The 17,266-nt window shown below is 40.7% G+C and overlaps 1 protein-coding gene across 1 annotated transcript; it reads right to left on the bottom strand.

Annotated features, from left to right (window-relative positions):
* Window positions 1-298: 298 nt before the first annotated feature.
* Window positions 299-14,348, bottom strand: LOC139323513 (cytochrome P450 2J2-like). The gene is made up of 9 exons (XM_070952900.1): window positions 14,190-14,348; window positions 11,613-11,775; window positions 9,857-10,009; window positions 8,240-8,400; window positions 6,377-6,550; window positions 2,692-2,830; window positions 2,284-2,471; window positions 1,282-1,423; window positions 299-781 (listed from the first exon to the last, which is right to left on the bottom strand). Exons 1-9 carry the CDS (start codon window positions 14,346-14,348, stop codon window positions 585-587), a joined length of 1,476 nt encoding a protein of 491 aa, XP_070809001.1. The 3' UTR covers window positions 299-584.
* Between the last annotated feature and the right edge of the window lie 2,918 nt (window positions 14,349-17,266).

Genomic DNA, 17,266 nt, shown 5'->3' with positions numbered 1-17,266 from the left:
ACACTTCCCAAGCGTTTAGGACTACGTGATGTATCGGCGGATTATGCGAGCAGATCCCAGTAAGGTGGCCTTCTGCAGCTGACCAATGGTGATCTTGTTATTAATGATGATGATGATGATGATGATGATGATGATGATGATGATGATGATTAAATGCCTACGGAGATCTTCAGTCATCCAGGCCATGGTTGCCCCAAGGTTGTTTTTTCAAGAAGCAACTGGACTTTCTTGTTTTTTCTTTGAAGACGTTTCGCTTCTCATCCAACAGAAGAAGAAGCTGAAGAAGCTTCTTGGATGAGAAGTGAAACACCTTCAAAGAAAAACTAGACCAGTCCAGTTGCCTCTTGAAAAAGCACCTTTGGGACAGTAATCTTAAAGAAATTGAGAAGAGACTTGGAAAATGAAATTCATCATCAGAAAAAAAATATAAATAAGACCGGTCATCCACTGGATAGTTTTGTATAGGATAGCATTTTATTTATATTTTTTTTAAAATGATTTTGTGCTGAATTTGAAGCAGAGGTGGCCACTGGCTGTTGCAGAGAATGGGATTGTCTTGAATCAGTTGTTTTGTAGATCCTCACTTACACCTTTTCACAGGGCTGGCGACACTTCAGCAACACCTTGAAGCGAGACGGGAACTGTGTAATCCCCATGTGTGGTGTAAAATCTGGAGTTTGGGATTTATCTGGCCATGATAATTGGAAATTTCTGAGAATGCTGGTGAAGAAGAAGAAGAGCTCCATCCGGGCCAAATTTTCCCCTAAGCAGACTCTCGGTCCTGAAAAGGCAAAGAGGAAAGAGGAGCCATTCAGACAGCTGAAGGTTGACAAATTATTCCAATCACTGGAGCCATCTTGGCCCTTCCCAAAATGATCCTAAATTTCACTAAATTGCCAAAGTTGGTGAGGGTTGTTTTTTTTGGGGGGGGCATGCTTTATTCTTTAAAAGACTCACCTTCTCAAATCAATCTTCACTTTTTTCCTCTCTCGCTTCAGTTCCTCTTTTCGTCTCTGATTCTGACCTTAGAGATCAGGTACTTACTTGTCTAATTCTTTCTCCATCACAGAAAGAGAAAGAGAGAGACAGAGACTGCGACAGAGACAGAGACAGAGACTGCGACAGAGACAGAGACTGCGACAGAGACAGAGACAGAGACAGAGACTGAGACTGAGACTGAGACTGAGACTGAGACTGAGACTGAGACTGAGACTGAGACAGAGAAACAGAGACAGAGATGGAGATGGAGATGGAGATGGAGATTGAAACTGAGAAATTCACCTGCTGAAAATGCCAAAAAGGCTTCCGGCTTCACAAACTCTCCCTCTTCATTCAGGAAGTTGGAGGGGTTGAACTCATTGGGAAACTTCCACTGGGATTCATCACGATGGGCAGACTGGATGTTGACGAAAACCATGGTGTCCTGCAGAAGCCAAGAGAGGTATGTCACATTGAGGAAAGCCCTCGTTGTCAGACATGGCTCTGAATGAGCTTCCAGGTAGACCTCATTGAGATGTGGTTGGAGAATGGCAGATGCAGGTGAAAAAGTACAAGGGGGACTGACGGAATCAAGCAGAGAGGAACTCAGAAGTAGGAAAACATATTTCTATTCCCACGTATACCATTCCTAAATGAGAATGCCTGAGATTTAAGAAACATCATTGTTACAAGGTCTTCAGAAAACATTGAAATTGTGTCATCTTGCAAAGCACCCCACAGAAAAAAGGGTCAATAGGTCTATACTACTTTAATAAAGGGGAGTTCAAAAGTGTCAGAGTATATTCATCAACTGGAATAGGACATGGTAACAAGGTCAGCCAATGTATAGGCACAGCAATTAAGTCAGCCAATGAGGACTGTTTGGGAGCTGAGACACACTGGAGCCAGGGCATGTCTTAGTCTGCAGCTTCTGAGTCTGTGCAGAGAAACTGAAACTAGTGTGCTCTGCTGAAATGAAACTAACTGTTCTCTCCTGTCTTGTGTTGTAACTGCTACATTGGAAGAATCTTCTATATTGGTATTGTACATTTTATCTTCATGTATTATTATGTATATAAAGAAATTAATGAATCCTGCTGTATCAGTCTGCCTGTGTGTGCTTTCTGGATTTAATTTCTGCAAGAAACTCTGATAAAAAGAAAGAGATCTCAATTCTTGCTTTCTCTTGCTCTTACACAGACACAGGTCAGGAAGACACAGATGGACACCTGCAGATTCACCCACACTTTACTTTATGGGAAACAATTACGGGTTTCTGGGAGTTTTTTTTTTTTTTTTTTTTACCTTGGGAATTTTATATCCAAAAAGCTGCACATCTTTAATGGGTGCATGAGGTAGTCCAAGAGGAATAACATTTGAAACGCGCTGGATTTCATGAATGACGGCGTTTGTGTAGGGCAATTTTCCTCTGTCTTCGTACTTCAGACTTGCTTTGTTTCCCAGAACTGTGTCTATTTCTTTCCAGCATTTCTCTGTGGAACAAATAGGTCGGTTACACTCTGAAGAACATTTACTGGCTCTGTGTAAACATATCTGATATACTTCCCAACCAAGTGCCCACCAGATGTTGAGCAGAGTGCAGCTGAATTCTCAGCCCTGAAAATGACCCCCAATTCAGGATCCTTTTTTTTTTACTTTCCACAATAAGAGCAGATATTACTATTACAAGAAGACTGTTTCATAATTTCGTACCTTGAATCTCTGGAAAGGCCACCAAATAGAGCAATATCCACTGAAGAGTTGCGGCCATTGTCTCTGTTCCAGCCAGAAATAGATCAGACAATAGGATTCGTAATTGCTGTTCTTCAAAGCCTGAAGCTTTCTTCTCTGGCTTTTTGTCAGTTAAAACAAGAAATATGAATATCAAATGGAAAAAAGGATTTTCTCCCAGTTGCATATCCTTTTTAATAGTGTTGATAACATCCATTTAAACACTGGAATTCATTCTGAGAACGATGACTAAAAGTGTACCAATAATTTCTTCCAGTAACAACCCATTATAATTGTCCCAAAGGTGGTTTTTCAGGAGGTAACTACAGTTTCTTGTTTTTTCTTTGAAGACATTTCACTTCTCATCCAAGAAGCTTCTTCAGCTCTGACAGGATAGTGGGGAATGGAAGGATTTATATTCCTTGCAGACGGCTGGTCATTTGCATCCTTTTATTTTATTTTATTTTTTGTAAAGTTTTTTTTTTATTTTTTAAACATACAGACAAACATATAATGCATCTTTTCTGAATAAAATATTGACCTGGTCATAAATGTATTTGAATTTTTCGAATAACATTTATTTTCTCTAATTTTAAGAAACCAATATCTTAATCTTAACTTAACTTCTAATCCTGATATAATTCAATTTTTCTTTTTCCTCCCTAAAATTTGAACCTCTAGATTTGAATTCACACAACATAATACCATCCCCAATTATTTATCAACTATTCCAAATAATACAATTATATTACATTTCTGCACCATTCAACATATTAATAAAAGCCAATTAAGTATAAATCTTAACTCAAATGTCCCAACTATTACAATCTTATATGTTAAACTTATTAATATTTCTAAGTCTTATTTCAGTTCTTAAACTTCCATACATTTTACCATTACTTCATATTAACTTAATTAATTCATTATTACATTCTATTACTTCATCAAATTTATGTTCTTATCTCTTATCTTAAAGATATTCCAATTATTATAATTTCCCTGATTAATTAAGATATTCAATAAAAATACTCAATATTTAAAAACTTTTTCAATAAAAAAAATAAAAAAAAAATAAAAATACTCAATCAATTAAGTATAAATCTTAATTCAAATGATACAACATAATACAATTCTCAATTGTTTCCCTGAATTCTCTCTGTTCCAAATAATACAATTCAACATGTTTATAAACACCAATTAAGTATAAATCTTATCCAAATAATTCCAAATATATAGTTCAAAGTATTCCAATTGTTACATACATCCATATAGTTTTAAATTACTTAATTAATATCACAATTTCATCTTTTCTCTAATATTCATTTCATATACCACATATTCTTCTTCCATTTCTTTCTCCCTTTCTATTTTTGATTTTTTTTCTTTTTCTTTCCCCTTCTTTTCTTTTGTGCTTTAAAGTCCTGAGCTCTCTTTTCCCTTTTTCTTATCTTTCCACTATTAATCCCAGTGTAATCATTTTGTATTTTAAAATCATAAACTCTTCTATTCTGCCCTGCATTTCTCGTTATTTTCCATCGCTTTTCCCTTTTTCTTATTTTCCCACTGATAATCGCCGTGCAATCATTTAAGTTTTTTTATGTTCTTTCTATAACACCCTCTTTTTCTTTGCTTCTTTCTCCTTTTTCTATTTCTTCCATTGTTAATCCCAATGTAATCTTTAAAATTGTCTTTTTTATTATTACTACTCACATAATCATTTAATTTTCCGTAATCAATCTCTTTGTCTTTATCTTCTTCTTTATTGACAGTCTCTCTTTCTTGCTTCTCATTGTTTGCTTCCTTGTCAGCTTGAATGTATTCTAAGTTAATTTTTGATCATCAAGTTTCGGTTTGCCATGCAACATTGTGGTCATTTCCCTTATTTCCACTTTCAATGATAAATACATCGTTTTCATCATTTCCTTAACTTCCTGCACCATTTTGTTCTTTCTAGGTTGATATTATTCCAATTTCAAATTGTGTTGTAGTCCTCCTTTTTTAATCATCAAAGTTAAAGTGCTTATAGACAAACAAAGCCTCCTTAAAAATTCACAGCTGTTATCCCTTTCAAAGTTCAAGGTTTGTTTTTTCCCCCAAAAATAAGGATTCAATGTTGTAATGACCTTTTTTCTCCTGAAGATGGCTCTCTACAATCCACAATTGTAATTAGCAGTCTAGGAAAGTATCCATTTTGTTTGCAATCCACTTTAACAGTCTTATTTATTTTTTCCTCTTCTTCTTTTTCACTTTTATATGCACCAAATCAATTTAAAGATCAGTCCAAATTTACAAAGTCCAAATTCCAACTTTACATTCCAATTCAATTTCAATTTAAAATCTTTAACTGGTCCTTTCTATTGCAGGCTTTTCTTCATTCTTTAATCTTCCTTTAAAATTCACTAATTAGAGATAGATCTTTTCAGGTTCTTAATTCTTTTAATTTTTTAAAGTTCTCCAAATATTTAAATCCAATAATCAATTTTCTAATCAGGTTTTATCACTTTATAGCTTCAGCTTTAATCTTCTTCTTCTGTCCTTTCGCCATACCTATTAGCCACTGTTATACCGCTAGGACATTTATAGTTATTTTGAAAGTACTCCTCTTTTTTTTTCTCTTCTGCCTATGAGTTGGTCGTCACTCACCCGGCATCAATGTTCCGCTCAGTTCTCCATTCCTGCACAGTGCTTGGTCCAGTTGCCCCAGTTTACTGGCGGTTGCAATGGCCGCCGCCCCCTGCTGCAGAGTCAGGGAGAGTTTCCTCTGACCTCCAAGGAACTTGCCTGTTCCGCTTGGTCTCCTGAGGTGCCTCTCCTTCTTCCCTGTCTCTACAGACAGATCCAGTTTGAAGTAGTTCGTCAGCCCGAGATTTTGCAAGGCTCATTAAAGCCCACTAATCCCTGACTGTCTCGTCATGACACTTCCGGTTGAATCCCATTTGCATCCTTTTAGAGGGTTGTTGAAGCACTAGGAGGTTTATCTGTGTCCTCAGGGTCACCTGACTAGTGCTAATGGTTCCTGTAGTCTGCAAATTATTTTCTCTGGAAATCCATTCCTACTCCTACACCATTCAAAGGGGGTTCATCCCAAACTGTTTAGCTCTTCAGCTCAGAATTGAAGAAACCTCTTGGATGAGAAGTGAAATGTCTTCAAAGACAAACAAGAAAGTCCAGTTGCCTCCTGAAAAAGCACCTTTGGAATAACCATGACCTGGATGACTGAGGATCTCTACAGACTTTTAACCCCTTATGATAGAAAGAGTTCAGGAAGAGAATAAAGATCCCACAGAGCTGGCATAGGGGACTTTCTCCCTTGTCCTGGTCTAAAGACCTACTCTAGTTTAGGAGTCTCCAAGCCCTGGTCCATGGACTAGCATGGGGCCTCGGCATGCCAGAAACCAGGTGGTGCAAATAAGTGAAGCCCCATCCATGAGATAGGAGGCAGCATGCAAAACCACACCCATTCCTGTCCATGGAAAAACCTTTCTCCCCAGAACCAGTCCCTGGTGCCCAAAAGGAGGGGGGGTGCCCTAGTTAGTTGGGGCTATAAAACATTCAAAGTACCAGGTAGAAAGTAGATCTCTAGAAAAGAAATGTTTCTGTTGCACTTTCCTAAGGGACAATGTCAAAACCACAGGAAAAAGAAAGATCTGCCAGTTGAACCATCTACCTTCTGCATTTCTTCTAAGTAGGCATCAGTGAAATCACGAGGTTCTCCAGGAGTCAAGGTCACCTTGTGTTCTTCCACCTCTTTTTGAATAAAGACATCTATTTTCTTTGCAGTTGTTAATATTGTCTGGTGGGGCAGGGGAAGATTTCTTACCAAGGGCACCTCATTGTAAAGCTGCCAGCAAACAGAAGAAAAACCAACATGGTTGAATTGGATTGTGGTAAAGGCTTCTTTATAGGGATGCAGTGGCTCAGTGGCTAAGATGCTGAGCTTGTGGATCAAAAGGTCGGCAGTTCAGCAGTTCGAATCCCTAGCGCCGCGTAACAGGATGAGCTCCCATTACTTGTCCCAGCTTCTGCCAACCTAGCAGTTCGAAAGCAGGTAAAAAATGCAAGTAGAAAAATAGGGACCACCTTTGGTGGGAAGGTAACAGCGTTCCGTGCACCTTTGGCGTTGAATCATGCCGACTACATGACCACGGAGACGTCTTCTGACAGTGCTGGCTCTTCGGCTTTGAAATGGAGATGAGCATCGCCCCCTAGAATCAGGAACGACTAGCACATATGTGTGAGAGGAACCTTTACCTTTACCTTAAAGGCTTCTTTGCAGGATGTATTGAGCAGGAAAAATAATCCCTGCTGTTATCTCTCATTCCCAAACTGATTGGGAATCAAATGTCCCAATAAAGTTAAATTTCAGTATAGAAACTGGCCCTCATTAAATTGGGATAATTGCAGGTTTCGACCAAATCACTCACACAGTAGTTTGTCACCCATTTGTCCTTGCTCTCTGGTGAAGATGTTTTGCTTCTCTAACAAATTAACAGAGTTGGGAGGGACCTTATAGGTCATGTAATCCAACCCCCCTGCCCAAACAGGAGATCCTACACCATTTCTGACAGATGGTGAGATGCTGTTCTAAATTCAGGAAACCCACAGAGTTTCCAGAATGTGTGAACTATGGAACTTTTAAATGGCCACTTGTGCATGAATTTGAATCAGGATAGCTTGTAATATCTCTTATTCTCAATTTGATCGGGAATCAAATGGCCCAATAAGGATACATCTCAGTACCAAAACTAGACTTAATAATTAAATTGGGATAACTGCAAGTTTGGACCAAATTGCTTCACACAGCAGTTCCACTCACTTGTCCTTACGCTCTGGTGAGATACTGCTCTAATTGCAATTGAAAACCAAAACATTCCAGAATGAGTGAGATATGGAAATATAAATTGCAATTAGTTGTGGACAGTGGTGGGTTCCTCCTGGTTCTGCCTGGTTCCGCTGAGCCAGTAGCAGTGATGATATGACATCGCCGAACTGGTTCTGCCCCTCTGCCTACCCTGCGCGTTATTCTTACCTTTTATTTGGCCCCACCCCCAATCTATTGCTGCCTCCTGAGTCCCAGATGATCGGCTAGAAGGAAAAAAACTCTTGCCGCGGGGATTCAAAGGGCCGCCCTACAGCTGATCAGTGCTAAAAGGCAGTGTGGTGGTAGACCGGTGCCTCCAAAAACAAATGAGTAGACCGGTGCCTCCAAAAACAAATGAGTAGACCGGTGCCTGCAAAAATAAATGGGTAGACCACTGCCTCCAAAAAGAAATGAGTAGACCGGTGCCTCCAAAAACAAATGAGTAAACCGGAACGCTCCAAGAACAAATGGGTAGACCGGTACAGCTCTGCAAGCAGTTAAAAGCCTGGTAGATCAGTACCTCTGCTAAATCCTAAAGAATTGTCACATGACCATCAAGCCACGCCCACAAAATAAGCCACACCCACAGAACCAGTAGTAAAAAGAATTTAGAACCCACCCCTGGTTGTGGATTAATTAAACAATCTTCAGAATTGTTGTTAAGCATACCAAGGCCCAAGGTCCCGCCGTCATTTTGGAACCTTGATGTATCTCATCCAGGAGAGTCCTGAAGAAGCGGTTGTCATATTCCAAACGTTTCCCAAATATGATGGCACAAATTACATTGGCGGCTGCGGTGTCCAGAAACTCATAAGGATCAAAAGGAACACCTGTGAAACAAAATGAAAGGAAATCAATCTCTATAGAGATTTATTCTTCCTGCGTGTTTATTTAGGAGAGTCATAAGACGCAATCCTCTAAGCAATTTTACTCGTTGCAGAGGTATCAGCAGAAGAATACAACATGCAGGTAGTCCTCAATGTACGGCCACAACTGAGTCCCAAATTTATGTTGCTAAGTGAGAAATTTGGATCTTTCTTTTTAAATCCTTCCCCATTTTACAATTTTTCTTGCCACGTTTGTTACGTGAATCTGTCTTCTTCGGTGACTTTGCATGTTAAAGATTGCAAAATAATTACATGACCCTGGGAAGCTGCATCTGTCATAAATATGAGTCAGTTGTCAAGCATCCGAGTGTAAATCACGTGACCATTGGAATGCTGGAGTGGTCGTAAGTGAGAAAAATGGACATAAGTCACTTTTTGTCATAAGTCCACTATAGATTCCAGCTCTTGGATCAGCTCACAACGAACTTTCATGCAAAGGAGTCATGAAGGTCAAATAATATCTGCTATTTTCTATCTTTTTCTAACGAATAAATCTTGCTAAAATCTAAACATTCTGACAGATGTCTGCTAGAGATGACACAGTCTTTCAGGATAATGTTGATAAACACCCACCTTTATCTCCCTTGAAACGCTGTCAGAGACCTAATTGTCCATTAATTTTGCAAGGCCAAATGGAGCACAGAATCAAACGGACTTCTTAGATCTTGAATTGACCATAGGAACTAATTGCTTCCTGCAAAGGCTCACGTACATTTGCTCCTCTTTTATGTTTTATGGGAGGGGCCAATCATCTCCAAGCCTTACTCCCGACTCACCCTTTTTTTTCATAATTGTTCTTGCCTTCTGGCAGCTCTGCACATGCACACACTGGGAACAGGCTCACACTGTTCTTCTGCCTCACTGATGTCAGATTCTGGAGGCTCCAGAGGCAGCACATAACTACCAGATGGCCCTGGCCCTCTCTCTGCCTCCAACGCAGAGCCCTCGTCCGAGCCATCCCCAGACTCCAGGACTGGCCCACATTCCTCCCCAACCTCCTCACTGTCCGAATCTGCTGTCAGCTCTGCTGGCTGCTGGTGGGCCACAACATTATGCTTCCTCGGCTAGTCATTTTATGTAGATTAATCTTCTCCCCAAATTCCTATCAACAATTAAAAGCATTCTCAGAATTCTAATTTTCAGGTTGCCACCAAGAATGTTATAACACTCCTGCTCTACAAACATTACAAACACAGAGGTAAAATGAACGATGTATCTTATTTTGGTCAATGGGACATGGAATTTTATCCAACCAGAATCCTAAGATCCTCCTACTCTGCTGTAATACACACACTTAATGGTCATCCTTGAGGTCAACTCAGTTGGGCTCAATGGGAAACAACAACCACACTGGAATGACAACTTCCCAACCATCCCATCCTGTCCCAGGAGAGCTTACTCATGTTATCAGTGAACGCTTGAATCAAATAAGCTGTTTCCTCCAGGTTCTTTTCTTCCACTGATTTTTTGCTCAATCTAAAGTTTCTGAAAAGCATCCGTGAAAACTTCCTTTGCCCCTTCCATACTTCACCATATCTTAATGTCAGCAAACCTGGGGGAAAAAACCAACACTCATTCATGTTTATTTATTTACTTATTTATTTATTTTTAAAGCAAAAGTGTATTTTCAAATATGACAAACATCAGTAAATGAACAAAGCATTACTAAAATTATACTACCAATGCTAAACTAATGAACAGTTCTCATGGCAAGAAAAATACATCGAGTTGTTTTTCTGGTCCATGAACAAATTACAATTTTTCATGTAACAATTAGGAAGATCATTCTAACGCTTCAAGAGATTCTTCTTTCTTTCTTTCATGAGAAGATCACGAGAAGTGTTAGTAACCATTTATAATGCCTTGGTAAGACCACACTCGGAATAATGCATCTAGTTTAGGTCACCACAATATAAAATAGATGTGGAGACTTTAGAAAGAGTGCAGAGATGATCAACAGAGATGATTAGAGGGCTGGAGGTTAAAACATATAAAAAAATGGATGCAGGAATGGGGCATATCTACTTTAGTGAAAAGAAAGACTAGGAATGACATGATAGCAGCCTTCCACAAAAAAGAGAGTGGTCAACCTATTCTCCAAAGCACTTGATGGTAGGACAAGAAGCAGTGGGTGAAAATCATTAAAGGGAGATGCTACCTGGAACTAAGGAACTAATTAACCAGTAGAATGACCTGCCCCCAGATAGTGTGAATGCTCCAACATTGGAGGTTTTTAAGAAGAGATTGGACAATCATTTGTCTGAAATGGTATAGGATTTCCTGCTTGAGCAGGGGGGGTGGACTAGAAGACCGCCAAGGTCCTTTCATACAAGGTCCTTGTTATTCTGTTTTGCTGGAAACCTTTGGTCAGCGCTCCAGAATGCAGAATAAAAGGGATATTGGTAACTCGATAACGGATATCTGTTGTGACCCAGGCCCAAGTAAGAAGTAGGAAAATCAGTCCATGAAAAAACAAACTTTATTCGAACAGCTGAGAATTACTTCGTTCCCAGCGTCATTCAACCAAATTAAAGCAAATTCCTCCCAACACAAATTCCTCAGTCCTATCTCAAACCTTGGTCCAATTAGGCAAACTGCCAAAGGCCTTTCTTGGCAAACGTTCAGAAGTCCCAGATACAAAAATAAATACAAAGAAGACGAAGAAGAAGACAAAGCTACCAACGTTGTTTTCTGGCAAAGCCCAAACGGCATTGCTGGTCAGTTTTAAGCCTTATGGGAGGGGCCAATCATCTCTTGGCCCTACTCCCAAGTTGTCCTCTTTGCTTGAGCTGCTCTTGCCTTCCGGCAGCTCTTCTCATGCGTGCATTAGGAACAGGCTCCTCCTGTTCCTTTGCCTCACTCCTATCAGTCTCTGGAGGCTCTGGAGTCCACACCTCACTCTCCGATGGCCCTAGCCCCATCTCTGCCTCAGACGCAGAGCCCTCATCCAGGCCTTCTCCAGCCTCCAGGACTCAGCCTCCTCACTGTCCGACTCCGCTGCCAACTCCGCAGGCTGCTGGCGGACCACAACAATATCCTGCTACCATTGGTAGTTGGTAATAGGATAACTTGGATTCTTATCGAGAGCAAACAGGCATTTGTAAATAAAATAAAATAGGTGGGGAAAAAAAGAATTGGAAATTATACTCAGTTACCTTTTTTCTTAGCAATGGCATCCGTTATAGGAAATACTGTCCTTCCAGCAAATTCTGTGCCTTGTATCACGAGAGCCACCTTTGCTGCAGTAAATCCATGAATGAAGACTGCAGGTGTTCTTCCAAAGTAGAAACTGAAGACAGGACCATATTTTTTTGCTAGCTGAAACAAAGTAATTTGGAATATTAGCATATAGAGGCATCAGGGAATTACTTGGGATTAAACACAATGGAGTCCAAAATTTATGTTGCTAAGCAAGACACTTGTTAGGTGGGTTTCCAGTCCCCCTGACTTTGCTTGTCATATGACCACAGGACACTGGCTCTCATAATTATGAGGCATTTGTTGAATGTCCAACTGCGGGTATGTGACCACAGGGAAACTGTGGTACTGCAACCTCAAGGAGTGTCATTTTATTTATTTATTTATTTATTTTGTCGAGTACGTATTAGATAATATATATAAGTATAACTAAAGCATGAATTGAATACATAAAATGAATACAATTAAAGGGAACATTAGGACAGGGATGGTAGGTACACTGGTGCTCTTATGCACGCCCCTTACAGACCTCTTGGGAAAGGGGTGAGGTCAACAGTAGCCAGTCTAAGGTTAAAATTTTGGGGGTTTTGGGATGAAACCACAGAGTCAGGTAGTGCATTCCAGGCATTGACCACTCTGTTGCTAAAGTTATATTTTCTGCAATTGAGTTTGGAGCGGTTCACTTTTAAGTTTGCATCTATTGTGTGCTTGTGTATTGTTGTGGTTGAAGCTGAAGTAGTCATTGACAGGTAGGACATTGTAGCAGATGATTTTATGTCATAGGTCCCTTCATTTAGGATTGACATAACTTTGAATGGTCACTGAACAAAATTCTCAATTCTTTATTGGCTAAATGTGATTGGACGGACAAGGAATTTGTCTCTGGTGCATAAGCTCTCAGTGTACTTACAAACAACAAAGTGATAGGTCATATATCATAGATCATAGTTGCAATCCTTAATCATAAGATACAAGTGATAATCATAGATACCAATAGGAGAAGGTAGTAGGAAAGATGAGAAGATGAGAAAAAGAATAGCAATACAGTACATGAATACATGAGTAAATATCCTAAGACATAAAACAATACTGGGAGAATTAAGCATTTGTCAGGTGTTCAACAGAGTGAAGGCATGAGGGGGGAAAACTGTCCCTGTGTCCAGATGTTTTGGCATGCAATGCCCTATAGCGCGATCCTGAAGGGAGAAGTTGAAACAGTTTATGTCCAGGATGTGAGACAGGGGTGAAATCCAGAAGGTTCTGTCAGGTTCTGGAAAATCGGTAGCGGAAATATTGAGTAGTTTGGAGAACCAGCAAATACCACCTCTGGCTGGCCCCAGAGTAGGGTGGGAATGGAGATTTTGCAAAATCCTTCCCCCAGGAGTGGGGAGGGAATGGGGATTTTGCAGCATCCTTCCCCTGGAGTGGGGAGGGAATGGGGATTTTGCAGCATCCTTCCCCTGGAGTGGGGAAGGAATGGAGATTTTGCAGTATCCTTCCCCTGCCATGCCCACCAAGCCACCCCCGCAGAACCGGTAGTAAAAAAAATTTGGATTTCACCACTGATGTGAGGGGTCTGTAGATATTTCCTCAGCCCTCTTTCTGGTTCATGCAGGGAAAGCAGGCTTGTTGTAGTGTTTTTTCTTTCTTTCTGCCGTTCCGACTTTCTGTTGAAGTCTGTACCTGTCCTGTTAACCAAAGGTTGTTAACCAAGGACTACCTGAAATAGACTTGTTATTGATCTACCTTTACTCTATCTCACTGTTTCATTTCTTTATATTCTTTCAACATGAAAAACAGTATTTGGGGAGGAGGGGGCAGGGGGGGGGTAGGAACAAATAGAGCTGATCCACATGGTGGGGAATCACCTGAATCATACATTATTGATTGATGCAGACAAACAGAAGCCTTCTTTAACCTTCTACAGTGCCAAATTTCTCCAGCAGGTTTTGGAAAGCCAGTGTTTAACTTGAAAACTTCAAAGGCAAACTTAATTAAGAGCCTTGGTAGTACAGTGGTCTAAGGCACCTTGTTATTAAGATGGTTATTAAGACCAGCTGCCTGCAATTACTGCAGGTTCGAATCTCACCAAGGCTCAAGGTTGACTCAGCCTTCCATCCTTTCTAAGGTAGGTAAATTGAGGACCCAGTTTGTGGGGGCAATAAGCTGACTTTGTATAAATATACAAAAGAATGAAGGCTATTGCTTAGCGCATTGTAAGCCGCCCTGAGTCTCCGGAGAAGGGCGGCATATAAATCAAATTAAAAAAAAAAATTCCCAGCTGATGAATCTTTCAGAAGTTTGATTCAATTAGGAATGAGGAATCCTCCACCCTCAAATGACAGGGATTGTTCACATGTCCCAAAGATTCGATATGTTTTTCTCTAAATCCTGAGCCAAGCAGATATCGGATCTCACGTAGCAAAGTTAAACGACCACACCTGTCTCTTCTTCAGTTGTTTCCTCAGCAACAAAAAAAATGTTGACAGATTCACCTTGTCCAGTTTAACATGAGAATGGATAAAAAGCCTTACCTGATCCAGCTCCTTCAGAGGGAACCTCGTACTGAAATAAAGCAGATTCCCAAGTAGTGGCAGCCTCCATGGTCCAGGGGGGAAACCTTTGGGACGTTGGCTCTTCCAGAGATAGAGGAATAGGAGAGAAAGAACAATCAGCCAGCCAAAAACAGCCATGTTGATAAGAAGGAATGCCTTGTTCTGTGTTGCTCTCCTGAGCCAAAGATTAGATCTCTAAAGCTAAGATGAGGGTACACGGTGTTCTGAAGCCAGATGTCGTAGTTTGGCAAGCAGAACATTAGCATTAAGTAATTAAATTTAATTAATTAAATTAAATTTAATTTAATTTAATTTAATTTAATTTAATTAATTTAATTTATATGCCGCCCCTCTCCGAAGACTCAGGGTGGCCTCAGGAGCCTCAGGAAAAATACAGCATTATGCATTTGTCTAAAACCACAGAAAACATTTCATCTGTGAATCTGGAGAAGATGGCCCCACAATTAAGTAAATGAAAAGCAATACTTGTCAGGCCTGGAAGCCATCTTTTTCTTTTTCTTTTTAATTTTAAAAACAAACTTTATTAAATTTAAAAATATTTTAAAAAATATATACAAATTTTCTCAATCATAAAATTACATAATCAATACACAACACCACAAACTAAATATATGTAATTATATATACACATATATACAAACAGTGACTTATTACCTATTCTATCTATCTGACGGTGCTTCTTTGTTACGTTAATTTCCCCTAATTTTTGTCTTTACCCTTTTTTCCTTTGATTTATCCACTTGTACCATCTATTCCATCTGACGGCCGTGGCCAGGGGGGCTTTTTATCAGGTTCACCTGATACACCAGTTGCATCACTTTCTGGATCAGGACTCCCTACGCATGGTCACTCAGGCACTCGTCACTTCCTGCCTGGACTACTGCAATGCTCTCTACATGGGGCTCCCCTTGGGGTGCACCCAGAGGCTCCAGCTGGTCCAGAATGCGGCCGCACGGGGGATTATGGGAGCGACGGGGCGCTCCCATGTGACACCTCTCCTGCACGAGCTGCACTGGCTCCCAGTGGTTTTCCGGGTACGCTTAAAGGTGTTGGTGACCACCTTTAAAGTGCTCCATGGCTTAGGGCTGGGGTATCTACGAGACTGCCTTCTGCCGCCAATAGCCTCCCACTAGCCAGTACGCTCGCACAGAGAATGCCTCCACAGGGTGCTGTCGGCCAGACAATGTCGGCTGGTGACCCCCAGGGGGAGAGCCTTCTCTGTGGCAGCACCTGCCCTCTGGAATGACCTACCCCCAGAGATACGCACGATACCAGACTTTCGGACTTTTCGTCGGGCCCTGAAAACTCATTTATTTCATCTAGCCAGGCTGGCTTGATCCCATCCTTTCGGTTTTAATTTGAAATTGGTTTTAATTGGATTGTTTTAAATTGTGGGCAGAAATTATTTAATATTTGTTTTGTTGAGCATAATTTGTATGGACTCTGTATACTTCGTCCAATTCGTTTATTATTTCATCCTTCTCTCTTTGGAGGGCATCTGCTATCATCTCCGCCATTACTAATGTTAGATCCTCCTCTCTGTCTTCAACCATGTTTTGGAAACGTAAATAAAATGCAGCTCTTTCCATCTCTAATTGCACCACGGTGTTTTCTAATTCTTTATTTAGTCCCATCATTTTTAAATCTAGAGATTCCAATTTTTCTTCAGTCAGTTCTGTTTTCTTTTCTATAGCTATTATAAGAGGTCACAAGAGGCCAGGTGAGATGAAGTGTCCGTCGATGTGAGTGATGTTGAGTTGGCCATGCCCACCCAGTCATATGATCACCCAGCCACACCTACCCAGTTGGTCATTAGGATAGAGAACCAGTTGTTAAATTATTTGAATCCCACCACTGTTTACAGCTCTCTCTAAGATATTTACAGAGTTAGCCTATTGCCCCAACAATCTGGGTCCTCATTTTACCCACCTTGGAAGGCTGAGTCAACCTTGAGCCAGTGAGACCCAAACTGCCAAAGTGTTGGCAGCAGGTGATCAGTAGACGTAGCCTGCAATACTGCATTCTAATCACTGCTCCACTGCTGCTCTATTACCTTGAGGTAAGATGGGTGATCTATACATTTTATAAATAAATAAATGTTACAATCACATGGAATCCTTTCCCTGGACCACTTAAATGCTGGATTTTCTCAATTTAATGCAGTTCTTTACAGCCTGCTCCTAAACTACCTGTCAGTGTTCCAGAGAAATCCCAACTCCAAGTAAAAACTTGAACGCAAGCATTTTTCAAAGTTCTATTTACTAGAATAGGTAAACTGGCACATCTGGGAAAACCCGAATCTGAGAGGTCCAGGTTTTCCCTCAGTAAATCAAAACCCCCAAAACCATTCCCTCAATCCTCAGTCAATCACATGCTTCAATCACCATCCGTGCACTCTGACCACTCCTTCTCCAGATGCAGGATCGCCCTGACCTTGACCGACAGGAAGAATGCTATTATGTCTAAAGACAACCCCTCTACTAAATCGCCCCTCCTACTTTCCCACACATGAGAAGGTGGCAGCATGGAAGCTTCCGGCCTAATATGGCTTCCAAAGCTGACACTACCATTCGGAAGCTGTCCTCAGTTGAAGTCAAGCTTATACCCATAGCCCCCCTTTTCTTCATGCAGAAGGCAATTCTAGGCAATCTATATGTAGAACAATAATGAGGAGTCCTTGGTTATCTTCTTTCAGACATTTCATTATCCAACTAGTTAACATCATCAGTGCTAGGGAGGAGGAGGAGGAGGAGGAGGAGGAGGAGGAGGAGGAGGAGGAGGAGGAGGAGGAGGAGGAAGAGGAGGACGACTGTGGGGTCCTTGGTGCTCTCTGAGCTTGGTTGTTTTCTTGCAGACGTTTAATTACCCAAGTAAGTAACATCATCAGTGCTAGCCTAGCACCACTTAGCACTAATTATGTTATCTAATTGACTAATGAAACATGCAAGAAAACAACCAAGCTCAGAGAACACCAACAACCCTTCATTTCAACCCTGAGCTACAAATATTCTCCTTTACTGATGGAACTGGGCCTG

The sequence above is a fragment of the Pituophis catenifer genome, unplaced genomic scaffold (genome assembly GCF_029215685.1).
Source record: "Pituophis catenifer annectens isolate HBS135680 unplaced genomic scaffold, rPitCat1.0.hap2 SCAF_13, whole genome shotgun sequence".
NCBI lineage: Eukaryota > Metazoa > Chordata > Lepidosauria > Squamata > Colubridae > Pituophis > Pituophis catenifer.
This window is presented reverse-complemented; position numbering and strand designations above follow the sequence as displayed.